Genomic DNA, 17,345 nt, shown 5'->3' with positions numbered 1-17,345 from the left:
CTAGACTCAAGCCAGGGCAGGGGGCACTATTTAAATGTGTTAAAAAACCATTTATCTAGCATCCAATGAGTGTTAAGCACTCTGCTGGGCAGCTAACAAGTACTCTTTCCCCATGTATCTTGTAAGAGCTAATATCCCCATTTTACAGTTCAGGAGCTTGAGGGTCAGATTTATTTAGCCTGACTTTGGTAGACATATCTAGTAGAGGGTGGCGTTCAGACAAAATGAATCCCCTTTTATCTACCAACTGTCTTATTAAAGATCTCTTAGTGGGCCGGCCCAGTGGCGCAAGCGGTTAAGTGCGTGCGCTCCGCTGCAGCAGCCTGGGCTTCGCCAGTTTGGATCCCAGGCGCGCACTGACGCACGGCTTGTCAAGCCATGCTCTGGCTGCACCCCATATAAAGTGGAGGAAGATGGGCATGGATGTTAGCCCAGGGCCAGTCTTCCTTAGCAAGAAAAAAAAAGAGGATTGGCAGATGTTAGCTCAAGGCCGATCTTTTTTTTTTTTTTTTTAATTTTATTTATTTTATTTTCTTCCCCCAAAGCCCCAGTAGATAGTTGTATGTCATAGTTGCACATCCTTCTAGTTGCTGTATGTGGGACGTGGCCTCAGCATGGACCGAGAAGTGGTGCGTCGGTGCGCACTGGGGATCCGAACCCCGGCCGCCAGCAGCGGAGCGCACGCACTTAACTGCTAAGCCATGGGGCCGGCCAGGGCCCATCTTGCTCACAAAAAAAAAAAAAAAATCTCTTAGTAAAGGACACCTAAACTTCAAGCCCATCTCTCCTCTCACTTTCGTAATAATCATCCCATAAGATGAAAATTAATAGTTGCCAGACCGCAGAGGGTGGAAGTACAGAGGTGACCAGAGCGGGAGGTACCACCTGTAACGTAGCTAGTTTCGCACCGTGCCTTTCCGTTTTGCTAAAGTTCAAACGACTACAAGGCCACAGGTCCTCTGGGCCAGCAGACACACGTGTACCCTACGCATGCGCCGAGGCGGGACCCACCCACCCCTTCGACCGGACCTCTTCAGCCAAGTCACCAACCAGTCCTCTAAATGCCCGCCCTCAAGGCTAAACCCCAGGCCAATCGGAAGGCAGGGCTCATCAGGCACGTCACTTATTTAGCATATACTCTCCTTTCCCCGCCCCCACGCCGCGGCCCCGCCCCACCCGAGGCCGGGATTGTCGCCTCAGCGCTTCGTCCTGGCACCTGATTGGCTCCTTGCCGGTTCCGCCTCCGGCTCCGCCTCCGGCTCCTCCCACCGCCCTCCCCTCCGCGCTCCCACAGCGGCGGGCGGAGCTAAGTACGCAGGCGCGGCGGCTGCTTCTCTCTCGGTGGCCCGCCCTCCCTCCTCCCCTCCCTCCTCCCCCCCCACCTCCGGGCCTGCGCGCGCGCGTCTTCCTCCTGCACGCGCTGCCGCTAGCCGAGCACTGTCGCCGGAGCCTCTGGCCTGCGCGTTCCTTTTCCCCTCCGGCTGCGGAGCGGGCGGGATCCTGCACCGCGGGCGCGGCGACAGCGGCAGCTCCGGCGGGTCGGGCGGCGGCCGCGGCGCGCGATCCCCCAGGCGAACCGTACTACCTCCCGCCCGCACGCGGGGGGAGCCGCCCGCCCCGCCGCGCACGCCTCGGCGACCCCGCGGGGCTGAGGCGTCGCCGCGCCCGGGAGCGTGAGCGCAGCGCCGGCCTCGACCCGGAGCTCCGAACCCCGCGGGCCGCGCCCGCCGCCGGCCCCACCCATCTGGGCCGAGGAGGCTGCGGCCATGGCCGAGACGGAGGAGCGGAGCCTGGACAACTTCTTCGCCAAAAGAGACAAGAAGAAGAAGAAGGAGCGGAGCAGCCGGGCGGCGAGCGCCGCGGGCGCAGCGGGCGGCGCCGGCGGGAGCAGCGGAGCCGCGGGCGCGGCGGGCGGCGGGCGGGCGCGGGGGCCCGGCCGGGCGACGGCGGGACCGCGGGCGCGGGGACCGCGGGCTCCGGGGCCGCCACCAAGGCCGTGACGAAGGTGAGGGGCCGGGGAGGCCGGGACTCGGGGCTCGGGCCGCGCGCTCGCGCCCCTGTGCCCGCCCCCGCCGCCTGCCTGGGGAAGCGGCCGGGAGGGGCGGCGGGGGGCCGGCCGGCGGCGGGCGCGGAGACTGGCCACGTGACGTGGGCTCCCCACGTCGGGCCGGCCCGCCCGCGCCCCGCGGGACCCGCCGCCGGCCCCCGACCCGCCCCCTCCACGCCGCGTGGCGCGGCTGAGCCGAGACCGAGGCGGCAGCACCTTCAAGGGGAAATGGGTCTGGGTCTGGGTCCGGAGTGCCCAGCGCAGAGCAGCGTCTGTCGAGTGACGTCTGCTCTGAGAAATTTAGTTTTCTGACTTCAGCCCAGTAGTCTGAGCTGCGTTTTCTAAGGATCGCATTTGTGGCAGTTCCAATTGCCGTGATTTGGTCTCTGAGCCCTTAAAAAAGAGTCTCATGGCAACATTGAGGTAAAATAACAGCTCTTACGAAGGAACCCGCTGAAAATAACTGTTTGACCGCTGGGCACGTTTGTCCTCCAGCCTAGTTGGCCTCGGGATCAAGCAAGGGCTTTACCCAGAAAAGGAGTCCATGCTTTACGTTCCAGCCACTTGATCCCCATTTCGTAGTCTGATATTTGCCTCGTGTTTTTACAAATAGCGTTAATTGATCAAATGGTATGTGTTTTACAGGATGAAGATGAGTGGAAAGAATTTGAGCAAAAGGAGGTTGATTACAGCGGCCTCAGAGTTCAGGCAATGCAAATAAGGTATGGTCTGGTTACAAATGTGTTAAGATAACCCTTAGGATACGTGGTGTATGTTTGGTTTTTCGTTAGCGCCAAAACAGCATCAGGCTGCAGATATGCTTATTAGGGCTCTGCTGGATTGTGTCTGTTCCTCCTCTCTCTCTGATGGCAGTCCTTCTGTGTGCTGAGCAAATTAGCTGTCAGCTCCAAAATCCTGTGAGAGCTTACCTACTTGGAATCCTGGTTAGGCCTTTTTATTGGAGACAGTTAAAATGGATTTTGTGGTTTCAAAATGTTCACTTTTAATGTTGATGGGTTGAACTTAGTTTTTCTTTTTGTTTCAAAAATGGCGTGGATGGTTTCCACATCCTCTCCCATAAGCAAGTTAGTAGATATTTTCATAGTTGAAGCATGCTTTAGAGAAGTATGGATTTTACTTATTCACATAGTGAAACCAACCTGTGTAATCCGCACAGTGTCAAAAAACTGAACATTACTGGTAGAGAAGAAAGCCCCCTTCATAACCCCTTGTAATCACTGCCTTCACCCCCCAAGGATAACCACTGTCCTAACACTACAGATAAATTTTCCCAAGAATTTTATAAGAATGGAATCATAGTCTAAGCATGTTATTTTTAAAGTTCAAGAAAACAGTAATTTTTAAAAATTAGATTGGTCAGTTTAGAGGATTTGAAATTAAGAACATTTTATCAAGTCTAATCTCTGGTAGTCAATCTAAAGATTCATGTAAATAAATGTCATATTTTCAGGGGCTTGTAAATTAGAAAAAACCGGTTTAAGAATAAAATTCCCAATTTAAAGAAATAAACGATCCTGATGTACTGCCTCCAGTTTGAAGCTTGTAGTTTGTAGATGCCAGTGACCACGTGGCACAGTGGAGGAAATAATTTTCCTTAATTGAAAGGTATTCGAGGTGGTAATGTTTATGGCTTTAAATAACTTCCTCACAAACCAGGGCTAATATTTTTGACATTTATTGAATACCTATCACAGCTAGGTCTTAATGTCCTGGGTTATTTCACATCATTTCATGAGCTTAACCAAAGTGAAACCTGATTGATAATGAGAAACTTAGGAAATGTGGTTTCTCCACCTTTGAGATTCCTTTGTAGTAATGTTAAGTAGAAGTGATTAAACTTGAGTTTTATTCCCAGCCACTCTTGGCTTCCTTTGTGTGTTAAATGTCTTTGAAGAGGTGTGGTTTAGAAAATATCCCTGTTTTCTTTCTCCTGGGATTTGACTGTAAAAATGAGGAGGAGGGGATGTCAAGTTCTTAACCATTTGGGGTTGTAGACCTGTCTGTGTGTCTGGTTCCTCCGTGTTGTAGAATAAGGCTCTTGGTCTGCCTTTCTGGACTGCAGGCCCTAGACTGCAGATTCTTGAAGACGTGAATGACAAGGAAGGCTAGTGTGTGGTCATGTTGAACTTTCTGAGCAAGAGTAGCACTTCTGAGGGGAGAGGTTGTCAAGGTCACTGAATGCTAGGAATGGATTTTGTTATGTTATGGAGGATATTTAAACTGTCCCTATTTTTCTGTCATTGAATATATAGTATATCTCAAGTCCGTATTCAGGGTTATTTTAATCTTCATTTTTGGCTACTCCTGAGATAGTGAAAATTTTCTTAAATCACTTATATCCTCCACCTTTGACGGGTATAAGTAAATCTCAGCTAGTATGAGTGTTTAAGTTCTGCCTGACCTGAAGTAGACCAGCTTTTATATCGTGTTTTTTCATTATTAGCATCTAATCATTGCCTCTAAGTGGCCATCCAGAGGTCTTCCTCTAACCTGCTAACATTGAAAAACATACTTTCTCCTGGAAGCTGCTTTTGTGCATCCTCAGTCACTATGGAGTCTGGGGTCTCTACATCTGTTGCCTTCATAAACCATTCATTAAAGGGGAATCTAACAGCTTCAGGAAAGGCTTGAGAGTGAAAAGCCGTCTAAGGTTTAGTAACAATGACTAAAATTTTCATTTTATATACTGAATATCTTTGTAAACTATGTATTAAGTATTCTTGACAGTGAAACTCAATAGGTGGGTGTCCCTAAGGATAGACACATTTGCTCATAGGAGGGGGAAGTAGGTTGCTCACATACGTGGGACGTGGGATGGAGTTGATAATGTGGCAAAAATATGAACTTTGGGGAGAGACAAACCTAGGTTTGCATTTAGCCTTGCTGCTTATGTATGACCTTGGGCAAGTCACTTGACTTTTGAATGTTGTTTCTTATCTGTGAAATTGAGACAACTACTCAGGTTTGTGAGGATTTTGAACAGGATGTTTGTAAAACACCCACTTGGTTAATATTACCATCTTAATTCAGTGGGTAAGTTAGAATGACTTACTCTTGGGAGTTTCTCTGCAGTGTAGCTGTGAGACACCTGATTTGTAGTACCACGTTTGAGGAGAAGGAGTGGTGGAGGCACATAAGGTTGTCATGATTAAAGTCAGACTCTGGTGAGTCAGTTCACTGTGGACACAGTAGGAGAAAAGGACGTGTTCAGGTTGGCATTAGTACAACCATACCAACAAAAGTCCCTTTCAGCGTGTTAAACATTGCTAGAGATCTGGAATGATTGTCTTCTATGGCTTGGTCTTACCTTTTGGGCAGAAGCCCTTAGAAGGGAGAAGAAATGAGATTTCCTTTTTCTCTGGGATTGGAGGTGGGGGTTCTTTGTGCTTTTAGTCTATCTTTTCTGTCTGTGAAAGAGGCAGCCTTGCTCTCTCAATATGGGGCAAGGGAAAAGAAACTTTGAAAGTTGACTTAAAATATCTTGAAATTCTCAGCCTGTAATCTTAAATTTTTTCTCCCAACTTTTCGCTTTGAAAAATTACAAACCTCAGGAGAGTGGCAAGAATAGTAACACAAGTGCGCATATACACTTGGCTTAGATCTACCCATCATCTTTGCCACATTTGCTTTATCTTCAGTTAGCTACAGATAGTGCATAGTCTTCAAGTTCTTGACATTAGTCCTTACAGTGTTAACGTGCTGGACCTACTAAGTGTACATTTGAAAGGAGGAAACATTTCAGTAGCAGCAAACATACTGTATTAATGTCCTCTGTCAAATTTACCGGCTAGCTCAAGATTTAAATACCAAGAGTATTATAAGGGCATGTGTCTAATTTCATGTCTGAAATAATAGATCTTGTTGCAGGTTGTGTCATTATTTATAGACAAGTTCTTGAGAGGGAAGCCATTGGGATGGTGATAAAAGAAAGGGCTTAACACTTGAACTTAGATTATTGGTTAATAGTAGGACCTGTATGTCTCTCCCATCTTTAAAATGGATTTTTGGGAGAAAGAAAGATTTCGTTTAATACCTGAGGTTACTACATGTTGAGCATTCATCATGTTTCAATAAAGAATTGAGTTCTTGGAGCCCAGTGGTTTTCTGGGAACCTTCTTAAGAAATCTAGACATTTAAACCCATTAATAGAGCTGGTTAAGTTGTCCTTTGAAGAGAAGAAATCACTCCTGCTTCCAAGCTGGATTCATTGTAGCAAATATTTGTGTGACTGCTGTGTGCCAGACACTGTGCTGGGCTTGGGGTTGTAAAAGTAACTCCTGCTCTACTAAGCACCAGTGATCATTTCAGTGATGTGCAGGGTGCTGTGGGCAGAGAAGAGGGACACTTAGTCTACCATGAAGGGGTCAAGAAAGAGACCTTGGATGAGGTGCAGTGACATTTTAAGCTGCCGGGCATAGCTCACCAGGCCGTTTCTGTCTCCCCATTTTACTGTTGTAACAGTGGTTGGATAACAGGATCAAACCAGTGGAGATGCCCAGCATTCCAGCAGAAGCGCAGTAAAGTCTGGATTTTGTTTTAGCTGCTCCCCCCCCCCCCCCGCCCCGTGTTGGGGAGGAGGGGTTAGGATGCATAAATTGTCATGTACTGTCCCTTGAGATAAGGAGGTAAGAATGTTCTGTTCTTTATAAATAGTCTACTGCTGCAGGATGTGTAATCCTGATCAGCCTTACTAGAGAAAGTGAATTATTCAAATCTCAAAATAGAGAAAATTTCTGTGTCATATTTTAGAGCTATAAAGAGGATGAAATAAAATGAGGCAACCTGAAAGAATATGGGCTCTGGAGTCCCCTGACTTGGCTCTGCTGCTTTGTAGCCCTGGAGAAGGTACTTAAATGTCTGAGTATCAGTTTCCTCATATGTACAATGGGTCTCCTCCCTGCCTTAGTGTTCTTGCGAGGTTTAACTTTGTAGAGTGGGTAGAACGCTGCCCAGCATAGTAGATATCCAGTAAATACTCCTTTTCTAGCATCGTCATTCCCCCTACCCCACCAATAGTGCCTTACAGGTTTATGCATGTTTAAGACAGTGTATTTGAATTGTGATAATGAATTTACAGTAGCATTGTAGTGTTTAAAAACATCAAATTAGCTGATGAGAAGCTATATGTTTAGGTCAAACACCAAATTTTAGCCCGATTGTCTTCTGTAGAAATAATTTTTTGCAACATGTTTCTTGTTCTGGCTTTGGCATTTGGAAATTTGACATTTTCTGAAATAGGTAAATATGAAAAAGTAATAGAATATTTAAATCATTTGTACCCTGCCGTTGGTACTGTGGCATTTTAGCAAGGCTCTTAGCATCTCTGGGCTTTAGTTCCCTCTGTTGGATCAAGGATCTTGACAAGACACTTTCTAATGTTTAGTTTAGCTTATATTTCAGAATCTTAAGCCAAATAATAAGTTGTCTTTTTGTGCCTATTGTAGGTATACAAGCCCTCTAATTAAACAGATCACTGTTATTTTTTAGTAATAGTTTGTAATCTAAAGATATTTTTAGATTTGTGATTATTCATTTTTTTCACTTATCTCTGAGGATGAAGAGGTTACAGTAAACACTAGACTGTAAAGGAATCTTTTACTTGAAATTCTAAGTATTCTGAGACTAAATTGGAGTTTTTCTGTAAAATTTTTTTGTGAATTAGAAAACCAGTATGCTGTTTTATTTTTTTTTAGAACATTTGAGATGTCTAACAGCATAAATGTATAAGAATTATCCATAATCCCTTCTGCTTAGGGATAATCAGTATTAACATTTTTTAGTCTTCAGTTGTTTATTGCAAGCTGATGTTTCTGGAGTTTAGATATATTAATCATCAAATATTAAAGTAATATAAGGGAAAAGCTATTTTGGAGTCTAATACATATGTTTGAACAGTTGTGATTCAGCACATTGCTGAGTTAATCGTTTCAAAATGTAAGTGACTGGCTGGCAGCTATCACAGCTCGGGTGGATGAGAGTATAAAAGTGCCATGAAGGCACTGAAGTACTTGTGGGGGCCTTACCCGCCTGTCTGTAGGGATTGGGATGCTGGGACATTACTAACTAGTCAGTTATAGCTCTGTGAATAACACCCATACTTGTACACATGAACCAAGCAGGTTACATTATAGTGTAATTACACTGGCATGGCTTCAGATGTGGGTTACTTTAAAAAAAAATTCTTTTGGGACAGCTCTGGTGTTTGGATACCACTGTTAGTCTCCTGGATAGGTTATGACCTCCGCATCCTTATTTGGTCATTCATGCCACTTACAAGCTTTAGAAAACAGGGTCATACTGTTTGGTATCCATTTTTAAAAGTCCATTTGAAAAGAACGTTTTCATGTTTTTGTTTTTGTTTTTTTCTATTACAAAGGTGGTATATGTGCTGCTTGTATGAAAACTCAAGTGAGTATTAAAAAGCACGTAAGAGCGAACATTTCCAGCACTTTCTGTGTGCCGGCACTGTATGTCTCTTAACTCACTCGTCATCAGGGGCTCTTATCCCCATTTTACATCTGAGGAACCCGAGACATGCAGAAGTGAAGTGTTGTACTTACAGTCTCCTGGCTAGTAAATGGCAGAGCCTGGATGATTTGAACCGGGCAGTCTAGACAGCTTCAAAATCTGTTCATTTCTTTTAACATTTAAAAAAAATAATTCTAGATGTCTTTTTACTTATATTAGGTATATAGATTTTGTTTTAGTAAGTTGTTGGTTTACTATGACATGAATATTACCTCCATGTTAGTATAGGCCTAACGTTTTTTTTAACACAACATTTTATTTTATTTTATTTTATTATTTTTGTGTGTGTGTGAGAGGAAGGAGGAAGATCAGCCCTGAACTAACATCCATGCCAGTCCTCTTCTTTTTGCTGAGGAAGATTGGCCCTGGGCTAACATCTGTGCCTGTCTTCCTCCACTTTATATGGGACACCACCACAGCATGGCCTGACAAGTGGTGCGTTGGTGCGAGCCCGGGATCTGAACCCGGACCGCCAGCAGCAGAGTGTGTGCACTTAACCGCTACGCCACGCAGCCAGCCCCCTCTAACACAACATTTTAAATGGCTGCATAGGATTCTATTATGCGTTAAAGAAAAGGAAAACTGAAGGATGGCTTGGTCGTATTCTCCATCCCTTTTTCCTCTCAAACTATGGTGAAGTAAAATCACGCTATAAATGCAAATTGAAGATAAGTTTGTTCCTTTCTCCCCTTCCTGATTTGCCACCCTAGGCCTCTAAATTCTGGAATCATCTCTGGTTGATGGGTAATTCATATGATGCTACCACTATCTTTGAAATTTTTTATAAGTGTCTTTAAAGGAGACCATTAGCTATTAAAGAAATTTGTCTGGTAGTCGGGACTTGTTTTATTTTTATTTTTTATTTTTTTTTTTTTTAAAGATTTTATTTATTTATTTTTTCCCCCCAAAGCCCCAGTAGATAGTTGTATGTCATAGCTGCACATCCTTCTAGTTGCTGTATGTGGGACTCGGCCTCAGGATGGACGGAGAAGTGGTGCCTCGGTGCGCGCCCGGGATCCGAACCCGGGCCACCAGCATCAGAGCGCGCGCACTTAACCACCAAGCCACGGGGCCGGCCCGGGACTTGTTTTAATAGAAATGGAGGAAAAGCACCCTTAGATGTCCTTTTGCAGAAGCCAGTAGAGGCCGGGATGTTCCCATGGTCACAGGATGGGAGTCATCTGTTGTTATTATAGCCGTGATCGTGGGTCAGATGTCAAAAGGAGAAAATCTCTAAAAGGGTGGAAGGCCAGGGACAGAGCTGTAGGCAACAGCCATGGTGTTTTTAATAAGAGAGAAGCGGGTGGTTAGCATGGTGAAGGAAATTGACAAGTTGAAGACCTAGGAAAAACCACCGTTGTCATGGAAGATAACTCAGGGAAAAGGTTGGTAGTCTGCCAGGTGCATCAGCAGCAAGGGCAAAGAGCTGCGGAAGGAAAGTTTGATTTGGCAGATATCTCCCTGCCGTCAAGCCAGCGGGATACAGAGACAAGACACACATACTCAATAATTTAGAACATCAGGTTGACATAAAATTGTAATAAGTAATCCAGCAAAAGGAGAAATAATCCACAAAACCTTGGAGAAATTTCTGACTCAAGTCAATTCAAGAATAAAGAAATAAAAAATTGGCATAAAAAGTACTGCAGGCAGTCTTAGGATGGCATGTTACCACTGAGGATGTCTGTTGCGTTTATAATCACTAGTAATCCAAAGACTGCGTTCTTGTATTCTCTTCTTTTTTAAATGAGTGACACATATCTGGTGTTAGGTACCAGTTCTGTATGTTCCCTGTGTCAGACAGTAGAGACCGTCTAATGAATCTGTAGCACTGATATGTACACTGAACACTGACTTTTCCTCTTTGGAATGTGAATTAATTCTAATTTTGAGAGTATTTTGTAGCATGTACTAAGGATTAGCAAAGGTGAAATTATACAACTTTTAAAAACCATTCATTTGATCACTAAAAATATGCTACCAGAGATGCCTCTTTGTACACTCTGGTCCTAGAAAAATCCAATAGTTAGACTTTTAATCCTTCAGGTTGCCCTTTTCTCTGCATTTCAGGTTGGAGTGACTACTCTTCCCTCCCTCAGTTGCTTGAGCCATAGCTGGGGTCCTGCTCCTACTTGGGGCTGCTGTAACTAGTCACCTGGATTGTCAGAAGCCTGGCATGTCAGTATGTTGAATATTTCTAAATGTTCTTGAGTGTATGAGGTTTGCAAAAAGGAAAGTAGAGACTATCATGCCGAGCGGTTTTCTAAACCTTTTTCAGCAATGAAATCCTTTCACATGAAGTCAAGTGGAGGAAGTCCCAGTGTATAAAATCCCGTTTCTCTTTCTCTCTCTTTTAAACAGATGGGGCATTTGGGCTTCAAAGAGGTTAAGTGACTCCAAAATCACACAGATCAGCATTGGTAGAACTAAGGATTTGGACTGACAGTTTTCCTAGTGGTTCTGTAATTAATTGCATTTGCTTGTTTGCTTTTCCACTAGTGAAAAGGAAGAAGAGGATAATGAAAAGAGAGATGATCCAAGTGATAACTGGGAAGAAGGTGGAGGTGGAGGTGGTGGTGTAGAAAAATCTTCAGGTCCCTGGAATAAAACAGCTCCAGTGCAAGCACCTCCTGCTCCAGTAATTGGTAATCCAAATATTTCATTTTGATAAAGGTGTTTGTTTATGTGTAATTTTATATACGGTCAGCTTTCAACTAAATGCATGCTCGTGGTGGGGGCGAGTGGGGCTCCTTTCCATTCCTGGGAGAGAGAGGTTTGTATATGTCTGTTTAAAGACTTTCCACATCCTAACTAAAGGAGTTTGGAAGTTAAGACACATTACTTTTCTGTAGGCTGCTTAAATTTATGTGCAAACTAACTTGCCAAATTTAACTACTTAAGCATTTATTTCTGTTTTTTGACAGCTGACTAAGGAATATTGGGTAACTGGATTTCACCTTTGTGTTTTTTTTTCCCTTCTCCATTTAACTGGATCTTAAAACATGAATTCTTAGAGGGACGGATTTCTCACTCCCAAGAGGATAAAAAGTGGTTTTGAGGGGTGAGGAAACCTTTGCTCTTAACAGAGGTTAGTGGCCCAGCAGAGGGCCAGTCTGTAAACAGGTGTACAATGTGTCTGTGGTGTTAACCTTTCTTGGTGCGGGGGGCAGTGGTGATTAGGAAAAAGATGCCTGAAAAGGCTCCTTAGGAGGGCAATAATGAAAAAAGTTTGAGAAACACATTGCTTTAATGTATACCCATTATTTTAGACAGAATAATATAAAGAATAACAAATCACCCCAAATCTTACTGTCCAGAGATCACAATAACTACTTAATATCAACATTTTTGCATCTTTTCTAGCCTTTTGCTGTGTGTGTGTGTTTTTCCATTTAACTTTTTTTTTTTCTGCATTTACCTGTGATCCCTGATGACCTCTGATTGCTGACTCCAGTGCTGGAGTCTGTCCTCCTCCGGTTGGCCCCGTCAGCAGCATTTGCCACAGTTGATCACCCCTTTGAAACACACTCTTCTGCAGGCACCCAGGACACCATGTTCTCCTGCCACCTCATTGATTGCTTCTCAGTCTGCCTTGCTGGTGCTGCTTCTCCCCTGCCTCTGAGTGCTAGTCGGCCCCACTGCTCAGCCCTTACTTCTCTTTTCTGTCCACCCTTGCTCCCTTGGCAGTCTCTAAAGCCAGTGACTCTTAAATTGACATCAGCTCAGGCGTCTCCTAAACTCCAGACACGTGTGTCTTAACTGCCTACCCAGCATGTCAGTCTCAGCGTGTCCAAAACTGGACTCCTCGTGTATGGGCAGCCCCACAACCTTTCTCATCTCTGCTGTTCCTTCAGTCACTTAAGCCACAAATGTTGGAGTTGTCTTTGACACCTTTCTCTGGCTCCAAACCTAAATCTAATCAGTCAGTAAATTCTTTCTGGCTTTTACCAAGAAAAATTCAGACTGTTTATGTGACTAGTTCTCACCAGTTCCACTGCTGCCACCCTGGTTTGAACTACCATGCGTTTTGTGTGGAGTGCTGAGGTAGCATCTTATCTGGTCTGCCTGCTAATTTGCATACATGCTCTTCCCAACACACCCAGCAGCCGAAGGGGTGATCTTTTCCAGTGTGCCAGAGCACGTCCCTGTGCTGTTCACAAACCTCCAGTGGCGTCCCCTCTAGTGAGAGGAGAAGCTGAAGTTCTCAGTGACTCACAGGCCGTACACGTCTGCCTGTGATCCCCTTTTGCCGACTTTGTCTTTCTCTTAATTTGATCCCGGCTCCCTCTGCTTCGTAACTGTACTTTGTGCTTGTGTTTTGGGCCTGGAATTCTCATTGCTGTATATTGGGAGTCTAAGCTTTTTCTGTAAAGGGCCAGATAGTAAATAGTTTAGGCTTTGAGGAAAGGCAGACTGTTTCCATTACTCGGCTCTGCTGCTGTAGCACAGAAGCAGCCGTCAACAGTGCATACCTGCAGTGAGTGTGGTTGTGTTCCAGTGAAACATTCTTTACATACTCAGCTGTTGGACCAGATTTGGCTTGTTTGCCAATTCCACGGGTGTTTGCCTCCTCGCTTCCCTCAGGCCTTTGCTCAGTTTTCCCCTCGTCACTGAGGCCCTCCCAGACCACCTCATTTAAAAGCACAGCCCCTTCACCACCACCCTCCCCATCTCGTGCTCCCCACTTGAGTGTTTGGTGTGGCACCTCTCCTTGTACGTACTTTGTTCCTCCCTCTAGCGTGGCGCTGTCTGGTGGTACGTTTTCTGGAGGGGGAACAGTGCTGTTCAGTGTAGCCACTGGCCACGTGTGGCTGTTGAGCACTTAACATGTGGCTCGTGTGGCTGAGGAACTGAAGTTTTAATTTTCTTTCTTTTCTTTTTTTTTGCGAGGAAGACTAGCCCTGAGCTAACATCTATTGCCAATCCTTCTCCTTTTTTTCCCCAAAGCCCCAGTTAGATAGTTGCATGTCATAGTTGCACATCCTTCTAGTTGCTGTATGTGGGATGCGGCCTCAGCATGGCCAGAGAAGTGGTGCGTCGGTGCGCGCCCAGGATCCGAACCCGAGCCGCCAGTAGCAGAGCGCCCGCACTTAACCGCCAAGCCACAGGGCCGGCCCCATTAGTCCTCTTTAGAGTTAAAAAAGAAAAAACCTACATGGGCATTTTATTAATAAGTTCTTTACACATGGCATCTTATTAACCCACCAACGAGGTAAAGAAGTGATGACCTACCTTTACTGATGTGTAAACTGAGGACTGAAGTGGTCCCCCTCTGAAAGGCAGTCCCTGAGGAGGAGGCTGGGCCCCACGCCCAGCAGATTCCTTTTCCACTGCCAATAAGTTGATTTAGCCAACCCGTTTACATAGATCATTAAAGTTGTGCATGTAAGAGAAGGTAGAAGACTACCCTAGAGAAGTAGAATATTTCCACTTTCAGACGTTTCCGTAGATAAACTTTCTTCTGTTGTCGGGAGACCCTTCTTATGCAGGTGTCGGGTTTTTTCTGTAATTGTTACATGAGCGGGAATGCAGGAAGAGCTTATTAAAATGCCAGGCATTTGAATAGTTTCTCTAAACTGTTATGAAATGTTAGTTACAGAAACCCCCGAACCGGCAATGACTAGTGGTGTGTACAGGCCTCCTGGGGCCAGGTTAACCACGACAAGGAAAACACCACAAGGACCACCAGAAATATACAGCGACACACAGTTCCCATCCCTGCAGTCCACTGCCAAGCATGTAGAGAGCCGGAAGTAAGTACGCTAGTTACTCCATTTTGTTTTGGAGCCCAGTCCCTTGTCCAGGGAACGGGATGTAGGGGATAAGAAAACCCACCTGGGGATTACTTCTTATTGGGAAAGCCCAGGCTACAGCTGACAGGCAGCTGAGAATTAGGGTGGGATTTCTGTGCCCAGGGCGGGCGATGAGGGGAAGGGCCCTGGAGGAGGCGAGGGAAAAGATCACCAAAGACAGACTTTGTCTACAAAAATGTCTCTTCTCCCTGGGTTCTATTGTTCTAGAGCAATGACAAGTCTCGTCTAGTTAGAATTCTTTATAAGTACGTTATTGCTGGTTTATGTTCCTTATAATACAGAAACTGGAACGGTAAGAGCAGCGTTTCATGGCTTTCCCAGTTACTGTGAACAGGTGAAAGGTGTTGGCAGTTATAAATCTAACATGAAAACAATCTTATTTCAGCAGGTACCTAAAATGAGTGCTACCTGGAGTCAAATGACCACATATGGCACATCCACATCTTATTTAGGGAAATGAATTTTTAAAAAGTAAATAAAACGGGAAGACATGTAAATGACATCAGATGCAAATACTGTTTTTTTGGGTGGCTTTTAAAGTAAATCCCAGCCTTTTTGCCTCTTTGAGAGCACAGCTGGCTTGAATTTAAACCTCCACTTGAACTTGCCTCTCTGCCGTGTCCTCCAAAGTGAGGGGCAGTGATTCACCACACGCGTCTTTCTTTATCTGATCCACTCCCGTAAAGTAGAAGTGAGAAGAAATCTTTGAATAATGAGTAGAACTTTACTTGAATGAGGAAATGGTTGCCCTTACTTATGCATAAAGAAAGAGAGGTACATTGTCTATTATTTGCAAAAAGTAGAAGGAATCACCATGTCATTATTAGATGGCTTTCTACCTTGCCAGTTGTCTTCAAGTTGGTCCCAAAATAGGTTTGCAATTCATAGTATTCAGATTTGCTCCCACAGGAAATAGGACCATCGAGCTTCAGTACAGGATGCTGTGTGTTCTGTTTCATTGAGGCCTTAAAAATGGTCTGATAAGGATTTTATATACAGATTTTCTGCTGTTCCTCCCTCAAGATTCTTCTAAGGGATGGCTTTTTTTTTTTTTTAATTCAAGGAAGAATATTTTTGAAACAACCTAGTGAAGAAGAAATATTTACTGATTACATTTCTGTTCCTTTAAGGATAAAGAAATGGAGAAGAGCTTTGAAGTAGTCAGACACAGAAGTAGAGGTAGGGATGAGGTTTCAAAAAGCCAGGCCCTCAAACTGCAGCTAGACAACCAGTGGGCTGTGCTGGAAGGTCAGAGAAGCAGCCACACACAGTACAGTTAGGGAATGGTCTTTGCTAACCCTTCTGAGGTAACTAGACCACGGCTAACCACCAAGAACAGCCCTCCTTCATCTGATCTCTGCTGGATCTACACCCGATACAGACCACTCGGTGTAAGGGACCAGCCCTAATGTGCCATGGGAGTTTACTGCTTTTTATGTATATTGGATTTAGGGGAATTTTCATTGTTATGTAAATGCATGAACTAGATTCAGCAGTGTTCTTTCATAATTACTCTGCAAATACAAAACAAAAACTGCAGCCAGTGTTCATTTCACAATCTTTTTATGTTCAGATACTGAGCCTTCGTAAGGGTTGACTACCTCAGATTTGCTGCACTCATTGTGGACTTCGTGTGGATCACAACTTCTGGATGAGAAGGTTACAGCTATTAAGTGTTGATGTGAAACTTGAAACCAGCTCTACTGGATTCCTGTCAGAAATCCTGAAGAAAGTCAGCCATCGGGGTTCTGATCTGCTGTAAAAGAGGAAGATTTAAGTGACCTTAATTAACCTGTCCTGTGCCCCACCCTTTAGGAATATTCTCTCCAGGGCTGTGGCTGTATTAGACTTCCGGAACATACCGCTCTCAAAAGAACTGATGTGTTCAGATAATCTGTGTAGGGCTGTGATTTATAATTTAAACTTTGAGTTGTATTCTGAGGTAACCACAAATTAAATGCAACCAAACTTGGGTCCACCAAGTGGGAAAGGGGGTGGGGGAGAGAATAATCTTGTTTCTTTTAGTAATTTTTTATTTGGGTAGTGCTTTTTCTGTGTTCCACATTAAGGCCTTTTTTTGCTTTGACTTGGAATAAGTCCTTTGACAGAGCATATTGCTTGGTTAACTAAGGAACATGAAATATGCGTTAGAATTGTGAAATGTCTCGTGAATTTGCCAGTCCCTAGAGTGGAACCAAATAGCCTTTGATGTAAAGGGCAGTGGATGCAGGGGGCTCTACTTCAGGTGCTGCTAAAGCCTCCTCTAATCAGGTTGAAATTGCAGAGGAAACTGCAGTGGAGCGAGTGTGGTTTCTGCTCAGGCCAGGGGATTCACTGACTTGTCCTTGTAAATGCAAAGCAACGTGAGCAGAACCTCAGCCCAAAACCCACTTAAGTGTCATGGATCTTGCCTGATCTTTGACAGGAATTCCAGATACACTTGTGCCCAAATTTTTAAGGTATTGGACGTTCTGTAGATGCAGTGATTGTCCAGCTTAGCTCTGTTATCAACCTTCTGGTGTGTCTGTACGTTGTTCATTTGGAGAGTCAGGGGCAAAAGACAGGTGATGTAGCACTTCTGTTTTTAATAATTACAGCTTAAACTATCCAGTAATTTTTAGTCCTTAAAACGGACTGCAGGAAACTGCCCAGGATTACTGAAGTCTTTCCATCTAACGAGATAGTCTGGTAATTTCTTAGTTTTGTATCTTTGGTTCAATAGAAATATTTCAAAGTGGTGTGTGACCACTTGATGCAGAGTCTGGGTTGCTCTATAATAAATCCTTTTGCCAAATGCCGGAGTTGCAGACTTGCTACTGGCGAGAGTGAAGCGAATGGGTGAGTAGAACTATGCTGATGTGGGAGCATTTTCCTGTAGGAGTTCAGTCTTGATGAAAGTGTCCATGTGGGAATCGGACTCCTCGGAGGGTCACAGT

The 17,345-nt window shown here is 44.7% G+C and overlaps 1 protein-coding gene across 1 annotated transcript; it reads left to right on the top strand.

Moving 5' to 3' along the window:
* The first annotated feature begins 1,627 nt into the window (after positions 1–1,627).
* On the top strand, positions 1,628–15,951 carry CDV3 (CDV3 homolog). Its single transcript, XM_087430559.1, is given in 6 exon segments — positions 1,628–1,917; positions 1,920–2,005; positions 2,693–2,769; positions 11,096–11,241; positions 14,190–14,353; positions 15,540–15,951. Coding segments are annotated over 6 exon segments (774 nt in total). The 5' UTR covers positions 1,628–1,766; the 3' UTR covers positions 15,690–15,951.
* Positions 15,952–17,345: the final 1,394 nt, after the last annotated feature.

This window comes from Ceratotherium simum, chromosome 5 (assembly GCF_057802395.1).
Source record: "Ceratotherium simum simum isolate JZ-2026a chromosome 5, ASM5780239v1, whole genome shotgun sequence".
Lineage (NCBI taxonomy): Eukaryota > Metazoa > Chordata > Mammalia > Perissodactyla > Rhinocerotidae > Ceratotherium > Ceratotherium simum.
This window is presented reverse-complemented; position numbering and strand designations above follow the sequence as displayed.